An 18,734-nucleotide genomic window follows, 5' to 3' on the forward strand; every position below is an offset into this window, starting at 1 on the left:
GCTAACCTGCCACTTTTCATATCCTCCCTGGTGAATTTGATGTGTCGGTCCACCGAGTTAATGTGATCCGTGAAATGTGGTACGTCCTGAGATTTGATTTTCACCCAGGTGTCATCCACATACCTGAACCAATGGCTTGGTGGTGACGGATCATCTGCAACTGAACGCTCATCAAAATGAACAGAGTCAACTTTTGGGGTTTTTGTTTGTGAATGTAGCTTCTGTATGTGTGGAGGAGCCCAGGATGGAAAAGATAAAGCTGCTGTTAACATCCAGCTGTGCACACAGTTTCAATAACAGTAACTGAGATACTTTTCTCACCTCCTGTGTTGAAGTCATTGTTTCCTCTGTAGTGGCTGAGCTGAGTCCAAATGGCTGAAACTGTTCCTCTGCTGCTCCACCAGACTCTTCTCCTCCTGTTACTCAGCTGGGACACAAAAGTATAGATATGTATTTTATCCCTGACAAGAAGAAGCAGAGCAAATAAACATTACTACACTCAGTGACAACAATACCTATGAAGCTTCAAGGTGAAACCCCAGAAGCAGCTACAAAAAGAAAGTCATCAGCTGCAACAAGAACTTGAAAAAAGCCACTGAGCTCCCTGCATACCACCACCTTTACCCGGGGATGCTGCACCCTGTATATATGAACTTCCATAGACACACAAAGAAGGAGTCCCACTCAGACTCATTGGTAGCAGCATAAAACACATCACCAATCCTAGTCACCAACAGGTCCACAAACTTACACTTGATCCAGATGAAACCAGAGTGTCCTTTGATGTGGTCTCACTTTTCACTTGTATACCTCCAACCGAGGCAGTGGAGACTGTCAGGAAACAACTACATCAAGACAGCTCCTTAAAACCAGAACCAGCTTCACCCTGATCAGGTCTGCACACTGTTAGACCTCTGCCTTACCACCACATATTTTAAATACAACGAGGGTTTCTACAGACACAAACATGGATGTGCTGTGAGCTCCCCAGTGTGTCCCATTGTAGCCAAACTTTACATGGAGGAAGTGGAAAGAAAGGCTCTTGGCTCTTTAACAGGGACAGCACCGAGCCACACAAGAAGTCCAGTCACTTTCTTTATAAGACGCCTTAACGCCCACTCACATCCTGGGCCATCTGACCTCAGGAAATCACATGATAGGGTGGGGCCAGGTTTCACAATGACCTGGCTGATTGTGACCCACACCCATTTTCACACCTTGGCTCATGTGATTAGGTAGAGGATCATCACGGGGTCCTTTTAGGGTTTAAATCTGAGAATCTCCACCATCTGACCTTAGAACTGAAGAAGCTTCTCGGGTGAGAGGTGAAACGTCTTCAAGCAACTTAAAGAAGTCCAGACGCTTTTCTTTCCAGCTCTTTAGACCTGTTTTCCCATCTCTCTACACACACACACACACACACACACACACACACATCTCGACAGTTTTGATACAATATTAGTTTGGTAAAAACACATTCCTATAACTTTTATAATACAGTAAAAAGTACAACTACTAATGTTCTATGGGAACAAAGATTAAAACGGGTCTCAAACTCAGGGCCCGCATATCGACGTGAAGATTTTTTTTTTAAAATTATTATTTAAAAAAAACATTTAATATGAAGACAATATGAGCAGAGTGTTACAGGCACAGACCTTTAACAATGTAGCCTCGTGGGTCGTACAGTCCGTGTTGCAGGGAGAATGTGTGGGGCTGCCCCTCCTGTTGTGTGTGAGCGTGAGAGAGGGGAAAATGACCATGAGAGTCAATGGTTGGTACAGGTGAGAAACGAAGGAAGATGAAAGAGTGTAAAGTGTAAACCACGACAGCCAAACAGAGTGCCTGACTAGCACATGTTAACAGTCATCTGTACACTGTGTTTGCCCCCTCCAAAACAGTAAAGTTCAGATGATGTTTGCACAGAGCAGATAATGAAGTGAATGTTTTTGCACATTTATTTACAGCTTGTGATCATTTGTGTGTGGAGTCTGAAGTTCTTGTCACACTGGTCACAGCTGAAGTTCAATGTGTGTACGTTCATGAACGTTACGATTACCTGAACCCGAGAAGCTTATGTCACAGTGTCTGCACTTGTATGGTGTCTCCTGTGTGGACGCGTTTATGCACTTTAATGTTATCTGCACTGCAGTAATGAAGGTTGACCCACACTGGTCACACACGTGGTTTTTGACCCCACTATGACAGAGTTCATGTTTTTTAATGCACTTGATGTGGTGAAACCTCTCCCACATTCTTTGCAGTAGCTCATTTTGTCTCCAGTGTGTCTACGTTGATGTCTTATTAGTCTCTCTTGATCACTGAGGGTTTTTCCACAAAGGTCACAGTGAAACTCTTTCCCACCACCACAGTGACGACAGGGTTGAGAACTGGATCCATCTGTGTCACTCTGCTTCAAAACAAAGACACAAAGACAGTGTAAGTCAGTCCTTCAACATTTTGATCCTGAACGTCGCCTAATCAGACTTGTTACACTCAGGCTAAAATTCAGGAATAAAATATAAATACATACCTCACAGTAACTGCACTTGTAGAGTAGGGCTGCCACAAACGATTATTTTGATAGTCGACTAGTCACCGATTATTTTTGCGATTAGTCGACTAATCAGATCATCATCCATTGAACATAAACCATACAGCTTATTGCACCAGCAGCATCTGGTCTTATATAACTATCATTAGCTTACAGCTTTAAGTGTTTGTGCTAAATAAAAATAAAGACAAGATGGTAGTTTATTAATTTTTAATGAAATTTGCAGATTGTTTCGGTGAAGTTTAATAAACTCCTTGCTTTCTAAAATATAACAGGACACCGGGGTATATTCTCCAGCGTCTCAAACTTCTGATAATCAGCTGTCTGCTTGACAGTTTTAGCTGTGCAAAAACTATAACTTTAATCTCAGCCAAACCGATTTACTCAGGAACAAATAAAATACTAAAGAAAGCCAAACAATAACATTTTTAAGTTATCTAAGTGACTTATATATCATGTTTAACCTGACTAGCGAAAGACGGCGGTGGGTTTGAAAACGATTTGCCGGGAGTCCGGTGTTCTCACGGCTCTAGTTAGCCTTGCCCCCGCCTAGCTAATCGAGCTAGTGGGTAACAGACGTCTCCGAAAACGTCGGAGCGCTTTTGAAAATATGTGGTGTCTTGATAAACTGAGCAGATATTTGAGGTTTACACAGCTACATTCTCGCCTGAAAATATGTTAAACGTTTATTTTGTGACCCAGAAAGAATAATAAGAGTAAAGTTAAAACTAACTAGCTGCCGCCATTGTTGACAACTGCGCTGGGCTGCGCTATGAATTCTGGGACACAGCTTCTTCTTCTTCGGGGTTTAACGGCAGCTGGCATCCTTGTACATGCAGTGCTGCCATCTTCTGTTTCAGTCCGTTATTACACTCTTAAATCCTACTACTCATTCCTGCGTCCTTTGTGATCTTACAAAGCTTCAAACGATGCGTCGACTATTAAATTAGTCGTCGACGATTTTAATAGTCGACATAATCGTGACTAGTCGACTAATCGTGGCAGCCCTATTGTAGAGTTATTTTCTGGTGTGGACGTGTCGGTGTTTTTCCAGGTGACGTGGAGACTTAAAAGTCTTATCACACAGGTCACATTTATAAGGTCTTTCTTCAGTGTGGGTAAACATGTGGCGCTTAACTGTGTCTGTTGTAAAGCGTTTCCACACTGATCACAGCAGTAAACATCATTTCCAGTGTGAATCCGTAGGTGAATATTTCGGTGCCTGGCTGGCTGAAATGTTTTTCCACAAATGTCACAGCTGTACGCCTTATATTCCAGAGTGGGTAGTTGGTGTCTTTTTAAGCTTATAGCCAGGGTAAAAGACTTTCCACACAAGTCACAGCAGTATGCTTTAAATTCACTGTGGATGAGTTGATGTGTTTTTAAGCTTTCAGCCAGGCTAAAAGACTTTCCACACAAGTCACAGCTGTGTGCTTTAACTCCACTGTGGATGAGTTGGTGTCTTTTTAAGTTTGCAGCTAGGTTAAAAGATTTTCCACACAACTCACAGCTGTGTGCTTTAACTCCACTGTGGGTAAGTTGATGTGTTTTTAAGTTTCCAGCTAGGTTAAAAGATTTTCCACACAAGTCACAGCTGTGTGCTTTAACTCCACTGTGGATGACTTGGTGTGTTTTTAAATTTTCAGGCAGGGCAAAAGATGTTCCACACAAGTCACAGCTGTGTGCTTTTACTCCACTGTGGATGAGTTTGTGTCTTTTTAAGCTGTCGGCCCGGATAAAACCCTTCCCACACTCATCACAGCTGTAGTTTTTCCGTCCAGTTCTTCTGTGAGGTTTGTCGGCCTCCTGAGAGCGCTGACTTCTCGCTCCATGTTGGTCCTGCATTGACAGAGATACAAACAGAGGCAGTGAGTGAAATGCAGTCGTGGAACAAACTGAAACTCCATTAGTGGAAGCAAAGATGTCAACAAACACGTCGTAGGTGTGTTGCCACCACCTTCTGGTAATACTATCACATTACAATGATGTGCTACAATGAGAGTTGGAATTAAAATGACATTATTGAAGAAATATTGATCACGGGAAAAAAATCTTTTACTTGATGAAAAATTGTGAGTTCAACTGATGCTATTGTTTCAATGTGTGCTGATTAAATATGATCTTTATATTTTCTTGTAACTTCTGTGGTTTTTTTCAGCGTAATACTTAGGTCCCCTCCTCGATTCAGAGATGGTCTTTCCCTTTTCACGTAAATGGCCTCCTTGACTCAAACCAGAGTTCCTCCCTGTCCTGCCTGTAGGTTTAAATAGACTTCAGAGTCCTGACCTGACGAAGCAGCTCGTCTGTGTTGTGCCATCCTCTTAGCCAGAGGTTGTTTTACTCTGTTTGTGTCCTTGGGGTGGACCAATTTTTGGAGCAGCGTGTTTTGGGGTTTAAAAGCCACCAAGATGTTTTGAAAAAACGAGTCTCTGCGGTTCCGATACTCCTGACACAAATGGGATCAGAACGAGTTTTTACATAGGCAGCGGTTGTCCTTCTCACCTGGATCAGCTGGAACTTTCTTTAGGCGCCTTCCCAGTTTTGACAAATGTCCAGCTAGAATAACCACATTTACTCAGGGGCTTCTTGATGGGATATTCTTCTACTTCCTGGCCGTTGTGTCAGTAGGGATGGTGTTTGCTCTGTGTTCATGCTCCAGTGGATGATGAGAGTCAAACCTTAAATACTGATCTGTATGCGTAGGTTTAGGGTAAACATCAGCTTTTAGATGTCCCCCATTACTGATAGAAATCTCACAGGCTAAGAAGGCTAACCTGCCACTTTTCATATCCTCCCTGGTGAATTTGATGTGTCGGTGCACCGAGTTAATGTGATGCCTGAAATGTGGTACGTGCTGAGTTTGATTTTCACCCAGGTGTCATCCACATACCTGAACCAATGACTTGGTGGTGACGGATCATCTGCAACTGGAAACGCTACATCAAAATGAACAGAGTCAACTTTTGGGGATTTTTGTTTGTGAATGTAGCTTCTGCATGTGTGGAGGAGCCCAGGATGGAAAAGATAAAGCTGCTGTTAACATCCAGCTGTGCACAGTTTCAATAACAGTAACGGAGATATTTTTCTCACCTCCTGCGTTGAAGTCATTGTTTCCTCTGTAGTGGCTGAGCTGAGTCCAAATGGCTGAAACTGTTCCTCTGCTGCTCCACCAGACTCTTCTCCTCCTGTTACTCAGCTGGGACACAAAAGTATAGATATGTATTTTATCCCTGACAAGAAGAAGCAGAGCAAATAAACATTACTACACTCAGTGACAACAATACCTATGAAGCTTCAAGGTGAAACCCCAGAAGCAGCTACAAAAAGAAAGTCATCAGCTGCAAAAAAGCCACTGAGCTCCCTGCATACCACCACCTTTACCCGGTGGATGCTGCACCCTGTATATATGGACTTCCATAGATACACAAAGAAGGAGTCCCACTCAGACTCATTGGTAGCAGCAAAAACACATCACCATCCTAGCTCCACTTGTGGGTCCACAAACTTACACTTGATCCAGATGAAACCAGAGTGTCCTTGGATGTGGTCTCACTTTTCACTTGTACACCTTCAACCGAGGCAGTGGAGACTGTCAGGAAACGACTACATCAAGACAGCTCCTTAAAACCAGAACCAGCTTCACCCTGATCAGGTCTGCACACTGTTAGACCTCTGCCTTACCACCACATATTTTAAATACAACGAGGGTTTCTACAGACACAAACATGGATGTGCTGTGAGCTCCCCAGTGTGTCCCATTGTAGCCAAACTTTACATGGAGGAAGTGGAAAGAAAGGCTCTTGGCTCTTTAACAGGGACAGCACCGAGCCACACAAGAAGTCCAGTCACTTTCTTTATAAGACGCCTTAACGCCCACTCACATCCTGGGCCATCTGACCTCAGGAAATCACATGATAGGGTGGGGCCAGGTTTCACAATGACCTGGCTGATTGTGACCCACACCCATTTTCACACCTTGGCTCATGTGATTAGGTAGAGGATCATCACGGGGTCCTTTTAGGGTTTAAATCTGAGAATCTCCACCATCTGACCTTAGAACTGAAGAAGCTTCTCGGGTGAGAGGTGAAACGTCTTCAAGCAACTTAAAGAAGTCCAGACGCTTTTCTTTCCAAGTTCCTCCGACTTTCCCAAACCTGTTTTCATCTAACGACTCTGCTTCTGTCTGAAAAACACTCAGAAAGTGAACCAACCACAAACCTAAAGACCCCACTTCACCAACAATGCACACCAACAGCCTGAACAGCTCCTGCTGTGGATTCTACCAACAATGACCTGTTACCCCCCACCCAAGACTTTCAACACCTTCAGCAACCCCCGTGATTATAAAACATGTCCTGGACCTCATCACTACTTCACAGTGTCTGCACCCTCCATGGGTCCTCCCTCCCTACATGAGAGATGTAAATACTCTTTAAGAGACAGAACCCCCAAAAGGCAGCTGGACCAGACTCAAAGTCTCCATCGTAAACCACAAGTGGACAAAACTTCTGTTTTCTGTAAACAACAAATAAAAATAAAATCCAACATTCAATCCACAACACGATAAAAACATTCTTCTTCTCCCAAATCACCAAGAGCTGCACATTAACCACCACAATATATTTTTATTCTGCTTTCAAATATGAACACTGTTTACTTTCATCTCTGTTTCATTAGTTTTTGTTAACATCTTCCTGTGCATCACTTTACAGCAGCCACACTCATTGAAATGAGACTTTGTAGGAGTTCACTTCCTCTCATGTGTTCATCCACAGCAGCTGGACAATAAAGTTTATAGTGACCCTGATACTGCAGCAGATCGCTCTGACTTCCTGTTATCACTTCAAATAGAAACGAGGCTGTAGAGGTTTGGTGCAGGCAGAAAAACAGCTGCAGGGACAATGAAAAGACTTTCCTGCTCCAACTTCTCCCAGCATGCTGAGCTAATGGTTAGTTGGTGTTTTTCTCCAAACACTCTCTCACTCTTCTCTCAACGTGTTCACAATAAACTGTGAACAGACACCGAGGAGAGCAGCAGAAGACCTCATTCAGGAGCTAAACTCAACATGAACTGAACTCACAGTAAAGTTAGCTCGGTGCTTACCTTTAGATGAGCCCACAAACCGAGAGAAACTCCGCGATGAAGCTGCAACTCTTTCCAAACACAGGAAACAGATCAGGGAGCAGAGACCCACGTGGTTCACGCTGATCTCAGCTACGATCCAGGAGACAAGGGTGGGCAGATCGATGCAGATATCGATCAGGACGTTGGTAGTGGTATATAATCGATACTTTAGTTTGTTTCTCTCCTCTAAGTTCACTACTTTACTCCCGTTTCATGAAAAAGCAGCTCTCTCTGCTCGACTCCTCTCCTGCACGAACACTTTGCTCCGCCCCCTTCTTCCTGCTCTGTCGTGACTTGTTGGTTTCTGGTCACGTGACTTAGTTGCACAGCGTTAGTGGCTGTATCACGATTACACGCAGACAAAGTTAATCTAAAGACAAGAACTTTAATGAGCCAATGTGGAACGCCAGGACTGCCAAAATGAATTAATTTAATACACCATTAAATAATATTTAAATGTGGCAATAATTAATTACATAAATATTTACGACACATGTAGTTAATTAATTAATAACACATTTAATAATTATTGACAGTTTTAATTAATTAATTATTTAATGATTTATTTATTTAATTCATTTTGGCACTTTGGTCCCCTTCATCTCGCTCCTTGAAATAATTTTATCTGTCAGCCTCACCCATCAAACCAAGTGGGCGGGGTTAACGCTGCCATGCAGCTTCTCTAACATTTGATTGGTTGCCGTGCAAAGTAAGTCAAGACAGGTCGATCCAAGATAATCGATTGCTCGTGTAGACTTGGGGCAGCCAGGTATCCCAGAATGCATTTCAAATCACAGGCAGCAATGGTGGTGGTGTAGTTTTAAAATACCCCGTTTTTCTGTCACCAACTACACTTTTAATAGTGTTTTAGCTGCGAATGTCGCAACGTAATCTTCACATGTCTGGTCAGGTTGTCAACATAGAACATGTTTGCAAAAGTGCTCATGTTCAATCACTGGCACACAGCTTGATGTTTGCATTATATCTAATCTTCCTCTCAAACATTTAAACAGCAGCGAGTCTGCAGCTGAGAGAACACAAACTCAAATTGTCGGAACAGGTTAGATCGTGTATTCATTTGGTGATTTATTAAATGTGTAACTGTTATTCTAATCTGCTGCTGAGTCTCTTATGCTGATGAAAATGCAGAAAACACACATCACGGACACCTGTTCAACCAATCACTTTCATTCACACTTTGATCTGTGACAAACTGACGGTTCATCTTTGTTACAGTGTTGCGTTAGACTGCTATATTTTTTTGTTCTTTATGGTGTAGATTTTCACGTCTCTGGAATAGTTGGCAGTAATAAGGATGATTTTCTGTAAAATCATATTGATATGACCCGTGACATATTCGTAGATGGCCGTTAGATTAGTCAGCTGGGAAACTGTGTTAACTCATAGAGCTGAAGATATCGTGGATATGCTGACTTCACTCTGTGGTGTACAGGGCCGTTCACCCTCATGATTAATATTCACAATAAAAATATTAGCCGAACATCATGAAGTCTGTATGTGTTTCATAGTGTCGAACAACCTTTGTACAGTTAAAGCCAGCAGTTACTACATGACGGAAACACCAACGTTATCTCTTTTATGCGTTTATACACAGGTCACGCTGATTACTGAACAAAAACCCAAACATCAGATGTTAATCGAATTTATTTTCTCTCTCTCCTCCTTAAACATGTTTTTAATGTTAGTTATAATTCAGAATTGGCGACTGAAACACGTAGGACACATAAGAACATCAGGAAATAAAACCCCGATAAATGTAACGTCAGTAAAAGAAGTCAGCGGGGGTTACTACAGCTGTGTCGGCTGTGCCTGCGTTTTGTCGGTGGTAATAAAAGCTCGAATGCTTGCGAGGCGAGCGGGTCTATCCCACGCTTTGCCGTGAGACTGGGCAGACATCTCCGAAATCATCGAAGCACTTTTGTAAAGAGGCTGTATCTTGACAAACCGACCAGACATATGAAGATTAAACCACTACATGCTCGGCTAAAAAAATATTACAATGGTATTTGGAGACACACAAACTGGGTTTTTCAAAGTGCAGTTCTGTTAGCTTCCACGTGCCGTTGTTGTGTGCTAAAAACAATGGCCACCAGGCCAAAGCAATGGTTTTGACTCGATCAGCGTTAACCCCGCCCCCTGAGTTTAATGGGTGAGGCTGACAGATACATTTATTTCATGGTGAGACCTGAAGGAGTCAACTGTGCCAAAATGAATGAATTAAATACACCATTAAATAATTATTTAAATGTGTCAATAATTAATTAAATGTGTCAATAATTAATTAAATATGTCAATAATTATTTAAATGTGTCAATAATTAATTAAACGTGTCATTAATTAATTAAATATGTCAATAATTAATTACAAGTGTCGTAAATATTTATGTAATTAATTATTGCCACATTTAATTAATTATTTAATGGTGTATTTAATTCATTCATTATGGCAATCATAGAGCCAAGGCTGACACAAATGTTTTTTATCTACTTTCAAATTCATTTATCACAAATGTAACAAAGTGTTTAGAACGTTAGCACATACATGTAATTTTTTTATTTATCTTTTTATGTATCTATTATTAAATATCAACACTTCACCGAGTTCTTCTGATTCCTCAGATGCATCCAATAAAAGACAAAACACTACTCAGTAAACCATTTAACACTTAATTTCACAATACTTCTAGAAGGGAGATGCGTCCTGCAAGACACGTTGACACGGATCTCAAAATGGTGGAGTGTCCCTAACAGTTATATTACAGAAGCTCTCTCATTCTAGTCTAAACATCAGTGACTCAGTAACTTTCCACTAGAGATGGTCCACTCTTATCTGCATTTTCCCTGAGGTACCCCTGAGCAAGGTACCGTCCCTACACACTGCTCCCCGGGCGCTGCATTGGTGGCTGCCAACTGCTTCACTGGGTGAATGGGTTAAATGCAGAGGAGTAATTTCCCAATATGGACTAACACATACACATTATTATTATTATTATTTATGGTAGTTCATTCAGTCTTTGAGAGTGCAGTACCTGAAACACACAGACAAAGTTAATTTAAAGACAAGAAATTTAATGAGCCAAGGCTGACACAATTTTTATCTACTTTCAAATCCATTTATAACAAATGTAACAAAGTGTTTAGAAAGTTAGCACATGCATGTAATAAAAAAAAACTTTTTATGTCTCTATCTATAGAACGCTGCATGTTATATTCTAAGTCTGCCTGTTTGTTTTTTTCAGAAACCCAACTGCAAAAAATGAAACTAAAGTATGTAATGCAAGGATGTAATCACTTTCAAGAGGAAGAATATCGACTTTAAGTGAGAATTATAAATCACTTAACATGATAAAGAGATTCTGCAGGTCATTAATCAATGTATAAAACCAAAATAGAATGTATTTTAAGTTACGCAGGACATAAACACGGAAGCAAGATGTATAATTAGGATTATTCATAATACATATAAATTAATTAGTGCAATTTCTTTAACCACAAAGAATGACTAAATCCTTTAGGCCAATGTCACATCAATGCACTGAACTCACTATTTTATCCATCTAACAGAGCCTCCAAATGTTCTCACTGTAATTTCCCCCTCATGAATGAATTTATGTTTGCACTAATCTGAATGTTCCGGGCAAAATCAAAGGCATTTTACTTGCAGTACTCAAGCTGACTTACCTTTGTTATAATGATGGAGAATTGACAACGTGGAGGCTTTAAAATAGCCAAGTCTTGTACCCAGTCCTTGGCGGATGTGAGCCTCCAGACATATACGGTGGCGCTGAGAGGCCAAATGGACTGCAACTTCAGAAAACACTTGCAAAAAGAAAAAATACCTGCAAAAAGAAAAACGCCTGCAAAAAGAAAAACGCCTGCAAAAAGAAAAACGCCTGCAAAAAGAAAAATGCTGCAAAAAGAAAAATGCTGCAAAAGCACACAAAACACAACGGAATGTTGCTAGAGGTTCGTTGTTGTGTGGCCCAACAGTAAGATGACTGTGGAGAACTCCATCGCAACGACCGAGACTGTCCGAGCCGGGGCTCGAACCAGCAACCTTCCGATTACAAGGTAAACTCCCAACTCTTGAGCAGCGATCGCCCCCATTTATTTATATTAGATTTAGTTATAAGTATACTTGTATACATAGCACATTTATACATGATTCTATTTCATTTACAGAATTAAAATTAGTTTGTTGTGTACAGAGAATCTTTGAGCTTGACTCAATGGTTAGACCTCATGAATACATCCCTGTGGATTCAGTCTAGCAAAAGCAGAAGAAGAGGTTTCAACATGTCTTTTCAATTTTGAGTGGTAGTGTGTTAATGATGAAGAAAGTGTGTTAGTAGCCTGTGTGCACCATTCTGGGTACAAGTGCACCACATTTCTAAATGTGTTTTGTGTTTGAGAATGTGTTTAGAGTTTTGGTAAATTGGAGATTCAGATTTGCAAATGGTGTCTTAGCCAGATGAATAGTGTTTAAGATTTTGGCAACTGTGGGATTGATTTGATGAAAGAGTTTTCTTAGTTGACAGTTTAGTTTTTGCAATGGGAGTTAGTGTTTTAGCAATTCAGAAAAACTGTAATGTCTTTGAACGTGTTATTCATACAGCAATTATTTGCAGACTCGACTACTGCAGCTCACTGTAGTTTGGTTCGAACCATTGCTCTCTTTATCATCTTCAGTTGGTCCAAAATGCAGCTGCTCATCTGCTAACTGGCACAAAATGGAAAAAGCATATTAGGCCAGTTTTGGCCCCTCTTGCTTCCTTTTACTTACAGGATCCAATTTAAAATTGTACTTTTTTTTTTAATCCCTTAAATGCCAAGCCCATTCTTACCTGTCTGAACTCCTATTTCTTTATGCTCCAGAAAGAACCGTGAGGTCCAGGTCAAAACTAACTAACTAACTAACTAACCAATGCAGCAGGCCAGACCACACCTCTGCCACACACACCCCGCCGCCCAACTGAGGCTACAACTACAACTATGGGGTTGCGATTCTTCTATTACTCCCATTTTCAGCATTTTGGAAAATTCTCTCTGAACAATTGCCTTTTATGTTCAGGCATCACATAGGGCTGTGAATGCACCATCACGCCAGACTGCATGGTGCTCGATGATGAGTCATACAGTTAGGCAGGGGGGAGAACACATCTGCAAAACACTGTTGCAATTCGTCCTCTGGTCCTGTGTGAGTTGGTTATCAAAAAGGAGGGAGGTGGGAATGGTAGAACTTGGCACCTCCGGCCCCAACTCATCTGTTCCCTTAACCAGGCTCACTAGAACCTCTCGCCAAGCTTTAAAGAGGTTGAGGTCATGTATCTGTCTGGATCCTCCCTTGTCCGACTGCATTACCTCAGTCAACATCCCCTACATGGAAAGCTTTCATGGGGATATAAGTCAGGTAAAAGGAGAGCCATCTTAATGACACTGAAAACTCTTAAACTCAATTTACCCTCCTGTAATCTAACTTCAGTTATTAATAAGCACACCGTTTGTTTACAGTTTGGAAGGGTAAACTTATCCTTTCAGTATCTTAAACACACCCTCTGCAAACTAACTATCCACAGCAAAGTTCTGGGGTGAAAATTACGAATTTATTTTCATTGAAGATAATTTTTTACTGAGTTGCAGGAACCCTGTTCAGTGTGAGTGGAGAACAACCAAGTGTCCCCTGATGGCACTCCACATGTGCCATTAAAAACAGTTAATCTGAACCTGAAATCATGGCTCAAAATACTTGTTGTGAGACAATTTCTTTATTTTATTTTTTTACACCAAACTATTTAATAAGTGTTTAATAAAACAAACGTTAGAGTTAATCAAATATAACCAAATCTTTAGTAGTATCAGGATTTCACAACACAAACGACAAACAGAAAACAGCTACAGAACATGTGGATCAACAGGACAGGAAATAAACTATAGTAAAACTAAATACATGAAAAAACACATTCATTTTGAAATGGAATATCAAAGGTAACCAAAGAAAAACAAGAATTAGATGTAGATATCTATACTTCTATCTTCCTGAATGTACCATTCAGGATTATTCACTGTAAATCCAGAAATCAGAGCTACCTCATCAGATCCAAGTGTGACATCAGCTGCACTCTTTACAGGAGACTCCACCTGAACTCTGTGGAGCCTGATCTCAAGGTTTTTAAAGTCTGATCCTGAAACCAGAAGAGGATCTTTCTGTCTCTTCAGATTCATTGTGATCCAGTGACTTCAGGTCCGCTTGATGTTGATGTTTGCACAGAGCAAATAATGAAGTGAATGTTTTGGCACATTGGTAACTGTAAAACTGTGGGGACAGTGTGGGATTGTTTGTGTTCGGAGTATGAACTGAGACTCCTGAAGCTCTTGTCACACTGGTCACAGCTGATGTTCTCTTCCATGTGTCTACGTTCATGAAGGTTACGATTACTTGATTGTGAGAAGCTTCTGTCACAGTGTCTGCACTTGTATGGTTTCTCTCCTGTGTGCACGCGTTTATGCTGTTTAAGGTGACCTGCAGTGGTGAAGGATGACCCGCACTGATCACAGACGTGCTTTTTAACCCCACTGTGAATAAGCTCATGTATTTTTAATGTACTTGGTGTGGGGAAGCCTCTACCACATTCTTTGCAGTAGTTCATTTTGTTTCCAGTGTGTCTACGTTGATGTAATGTTAGGCACCACTGCTGACTGAAAGTTTTTCCACAAAGGTCACAGTGAAATGCTTTCTCACCACCACAGTGACAGCAGGGTTGAGAACTGGATCCATCTGTGTCGCTCTGCTTCTAAACAAAGACACAAAGACAGTGTAAGTCAGGGAATTCCTTCAACATTTTTATCCTGAATCTCGCCTGAAATAAAGATCAGCTCTGCCAACATCCAATTACATATTGTAACACTCAGCGTACTGGGCGAAAATGACTCTTCATTTGTAGGTAAACGACTTCATGTGAAGATTGTTGGTTAAATCGATGGATGCTCTACTCTGCATGTCACAAGATACTAACCCCAAGCTTTCCCAAGTGTGAATGTTAGATAGACAGCAAGGGGAGAAGCTTTTAAAACTTTACGTTTTTCCAACATCAGGAAAGATTCTGATTTGTCTCAAACTTGACTGAATATTCTGTACATGACGTTTTCATGTCTCATTTAGCTTTGAAATTAAACTTAATTCACATAATACTTCAAAATAACTGCAACTGTAAAAATATACATACATACCTCACAGTAACTGCACTTGTAGAGTATTTTTCTGGTGTGGATCTGTTGGTGTGATTTCAGGGAACGTGGATCTTTAAAAGCCTTATCACAGAGGTCACATTTATAAGGTCTCTCCTCAGTGTGGGTAAACATGTGCTGCTTTAATTCTTTGTATACCACAAACACTTTGCCACACTGATCACAGCAGTAAACATCATTTTTGGTGTGAATGCGTACGTGATTATTTCGGCTGAGTAGCCAGCGGAAGGTTTTTCCACAAATGTCGCAGCTGTACGGCTTAATTCCAGTGTGGACAACTTGATGAAGTTGTAAGTTTTCACTGCAAGAAAAAGTTTTGCCACACTGATCACAGCTGTATGGTTTAAAGCCACTGTGGATGCGTTGGTGTCTATATAAGTGTCCAACCGTCTTAAAAGACTTTCCACACAGCTCACAGCTGTGTGCTTTAATTCCACTGTGGCTGAGCTGATGTGATTTTAAGCCTTGAGGTTGGGTAAAAGACTTTCCACACAGCTCACAGCTGTATGCTTTAATTCCACTGTGGATGAGTTTGTGTGTTTTTAAACTTCCAGCCTGAGTAAAAGACTTTCCACACAGCTCACAGCTGTATGCTTTAATTCCACTGTGGATGAGTTTGTGTGCTTTTAAGTGTCCAGCCCCACTAAAATTCTTCCCACACTCATCACAGCTGTATGTTTTCTCTCCCTTTCTTCTGTGAGGTTTGTCGGCCTCCTGAGAGCGCTGACTTCTCGCTCCATGTTGGTCCTGCAGTGACAGAGATACAAACAGAGGCAGTGAGTGAAATGCAGTCGTGGAACAAACTGAAACTCCATTAGTGGAATCAAAGATGTCAACAAACAAGTTCTAGGTGTGTTGCCACCACATTTTGTTGGTAGTTTCACATTATAATGACGTGCTACAATGAGAATTGGAATGAAAATAACATAACTGAAGAAATATTGATCGCTGGAGAAAATCTTTCATTTCATGAAAAATGGGGAGTCCAACTGATGATGTTGTTGTTTCAATGTGTGCTGAAAATATGATCGTTGTGTTTTCTTATAACTTTGTGGTTTTTGGTTGTGAATGTGGATTCTTTATGTATGGAGGAGCCCCGTCGGGCTATATGATAACCCAGCGGGCGGGGCTGAGATAGATTTTGGTCGCCCGACCGGAGATACCGCTAGCTCCGGGACGTCGGGCTAGCGATTTTGCAAGCCCTGTGCAGTGTTAGTCAGTAAGTGACTGGCTGCTCCCGTATGGGATTAGAACAATGCCACATTATCCCATAGTCCAGCCAATAATGCGATTCACATTCATATATAGCCTGTCTATAGCCTGCCTGCACATAAGGACACTATCACAGCGTCCTTATGTGCCGACACCAGTGTTTTAGCTGGCAAAGTGGCTGATGTGCAGTGAAGTCAAGTAAATGACAACATGTACAACCATTGGAGATGTGAGCAGGACAGACGGAACAGTTGATTGAAAAAGTGTGGACTTTATACCAGTTTTTAAATTGTGTTGATCGGCCACGTAAAACCAGAGTTATGATAAAAATATCTGCAATGTTTGGTTTTCTTCCTGAATACTGTCGTTGTTTACTGCGGGGGGAAAAAATGGTCATAACGGCGTTTTATAAGGAAAACGCTCTCCGCCTGTGAGCAAAGACAAAACCAAAAACACCCCCACCCTTTCCTATTGCTCGGAAAATGTACCATGTCGATCAGTTAATTAAAAGTAGTCTAACATAAATGTAAATGCTGTAATTTTATTATTTTAATAAACCATGTAACTTCAATGGACTAGCGCGACCACAGTGCACACGTCTGCTGTTGCTCACAGTGGTCCAAGTGTCCGCTCAGGGAGTTTGTGTGTTCACTCAGACACATGAAAAATTAGAGGGAACATTGGTTGTAAAGTATTTTGTCTCGTGTTAATTATATCGTCAGTTATATCGTTATCGCACATTTTCAAATGTATATCGTGATAAATATTTTTGGCCATATCGCCCCATTATAGAGGTAAGCAGCACCAAGTTCCTAGGTGTGCAAATCTCAGATCTCTCCTGGTCAAAAAACACTGCGTCACATGTCAGCAAAGCTTAATAACGACTCTACAGCCTCTGCAAAAGTGAGGAGAGCAAGAGCCTCAACCCCAATTATGAGCACCTTCTACAGAGGCACCGCCGAGAGTATCCTCACCAGCTGCATCACTGTGTGGTATGGCTCCTGCACCATGATTGTGTTGGACACTGCTGTTTAAATAATTGTACAGTCTGTCCCGTTTGTAGCAACTGAAAATAAAATAAATTCATAATTATAATAAAGGTCAATCAAATGGACCAATATGGCAAGGCCATGATGATCCACTTGGTAAAATAAATCCGCTTGGCATCTATCTTGGCCTTAAGACAACAATTCTGATGGCTAAAGATCCAAACGGGACAAAAATAAATAAATAAATAAATAAATAAATAATTGTACAGTATTTTCTTGTACATAACGCTCGTATTTTATTTTTTATCTTTATATAATTTTAGTGTACACTTAGGGCCTGTATGTATGGTCTTTGACAATAAAGCTGACTTTAACTTGAAAAAACAACCAGCTGTGCACTAGGGCTGGGCCATATTATACCGTTCAAGGTAATACCGGTAAAATTTTGGGCAACGATAAGAAAATAAAATATCGCAACAGAATATGGGTAAAGCGCGCATGTGCAGTGCCTTTGTTTTCATTCGCACATGGCCGAAAAACCACGGCGGCAACGGAGAATGAGAAGGGAGAAAGCGGATTGTTGAGTGAAACGGATGAACCAGAATTGGTTTTTAAAAATGGTGCAACTTCACTGGTTTGGTGTTTGTCCGTCAGATATACAACAAAGCACATTTTTTGCAGAACATACAAGCGGGCCGTCGTTATTGCCGTATTTGTCGGACTAAGGTGCTCGTAAATCTGGGAGTAATCTGGGTCCTAAACTCCGTACGCTTCAGGTCAAACAACACTGCAGCATCACTGAGAGTTAAAAACTGTCTAAATTCTTTCATCTTTAATAAAATGATCAGCGTTGCTGCTTTACCAGGTGTAACTATGAAGTTTAACTTCCAGGCATCCATGAAAACAGAATTTATTACATTTAACGGAGTTAGAAGTTAACAGGAAGTTAGCGGAAGTTAGCTCGCTAGTTTCATTAGTTACCTAAGCATGATATAGCATGTTCTGACTGAGAGATTTCTGAAAAAAATCAAACGTACAGCTCTGCTATCACTTCCAACATAAATGAAGACAGGAAACTAAACAGCAGTGACGTTTGTAGGGTTACTGAAGTTGGGCTAGCTGGTATATAATGATGTGCTACGTGATCGCTAGCGACACAGCTATCTTAGCATAACATAAACAGTGAAGCTAAAGGATGAACGCCAACTTTGTTCCACTCGATAAAAGTTAACGTGAGGGTTCCTGATGGTTAGAGACAAATGCAATCACATGGCAGGATGCTGTAAACGGACCAAACTTCAGTCAGGAGAACAACTGAGATAATCCATCCACAATACGAGATGTCATTAATATACTGCAACAACATGGGAATAGAGCAGCTGTGATAGAATACAGCATTAAGGAATCAATGGTACAGAAGCGGAGGAAGCAAGAAGAATGAGTTGAATAAGGTTTGATTTATCTGACTGCTTTGTTTCGCTTAATGTGCCTTATAATCCCGTGCACCTTATGGTCCGAAAAATACAAATTTGACTTTTTTTATTTGCCACACTGCAGTTTAACATAGCAAAGCACCTCTTTTTAACTTC

The 18,734-nt window shown here is 41.0% G+C and overlaps 1 protein-coding gene across 13 annotated transcripts in view; it reads right to left on the bottom strand.

The window, feature by feature from the left end:
• Positions 1-1,409: 1,409 nt before the first annotated feature.
• The window catches only part of LOC102295774 (zinc finger protein 91-like), a 55,878-nt gene continuing 38,553 nt past the window's right edge, over positions 1,410-18,734 (bottom strand). For 4 of the 13 annotated variants that reach the window (XM_042216114.1, XM_042216123.1, XM_042216122.1 and 1 more), the window contains 2 exons: positions 14,927-15,691; positions 10,707-14,490 (listed from right to left, as the gene is read on the bottom strand). In XM_042216114.1, coding sequence (XP_042072048.1) covers positions 13,918-14,490; positions 14,927-15,691 — 1,338 coding nt within the window. In that variant the 3' untranslated portion in view covers positions 10,707-13,917. Of the gene's footprint in view, positions 2,414-4,176; positions 4,394-5,644; positions 5,785-7,658; positions 8,109-10,706; positions 14,491-14,926; positions 15,692-18,734 lie in introns of those variants that run through there. The other 9 variants (XR_006053405.1, XR_006053402.1, XM_042216117.1 and 6 more) reach the window with 9 other exon arrangements.

This window comes from Haplochromis burtoni, unplaced genomic scaffold (assembly GCF_018398535.1).
Source record: "Haplochromis burtoni strain Fernald_Lab_line unplaced genomic scaffold, NCSU_Asbu1 Contig_926, whole genome shotgun sequence".
NCBI lineage: Eukaryota > Metazoa > Chordata > Actinopteri > Cichliformes > Cichlidae > Haplochromis > Haplochromis burtoni.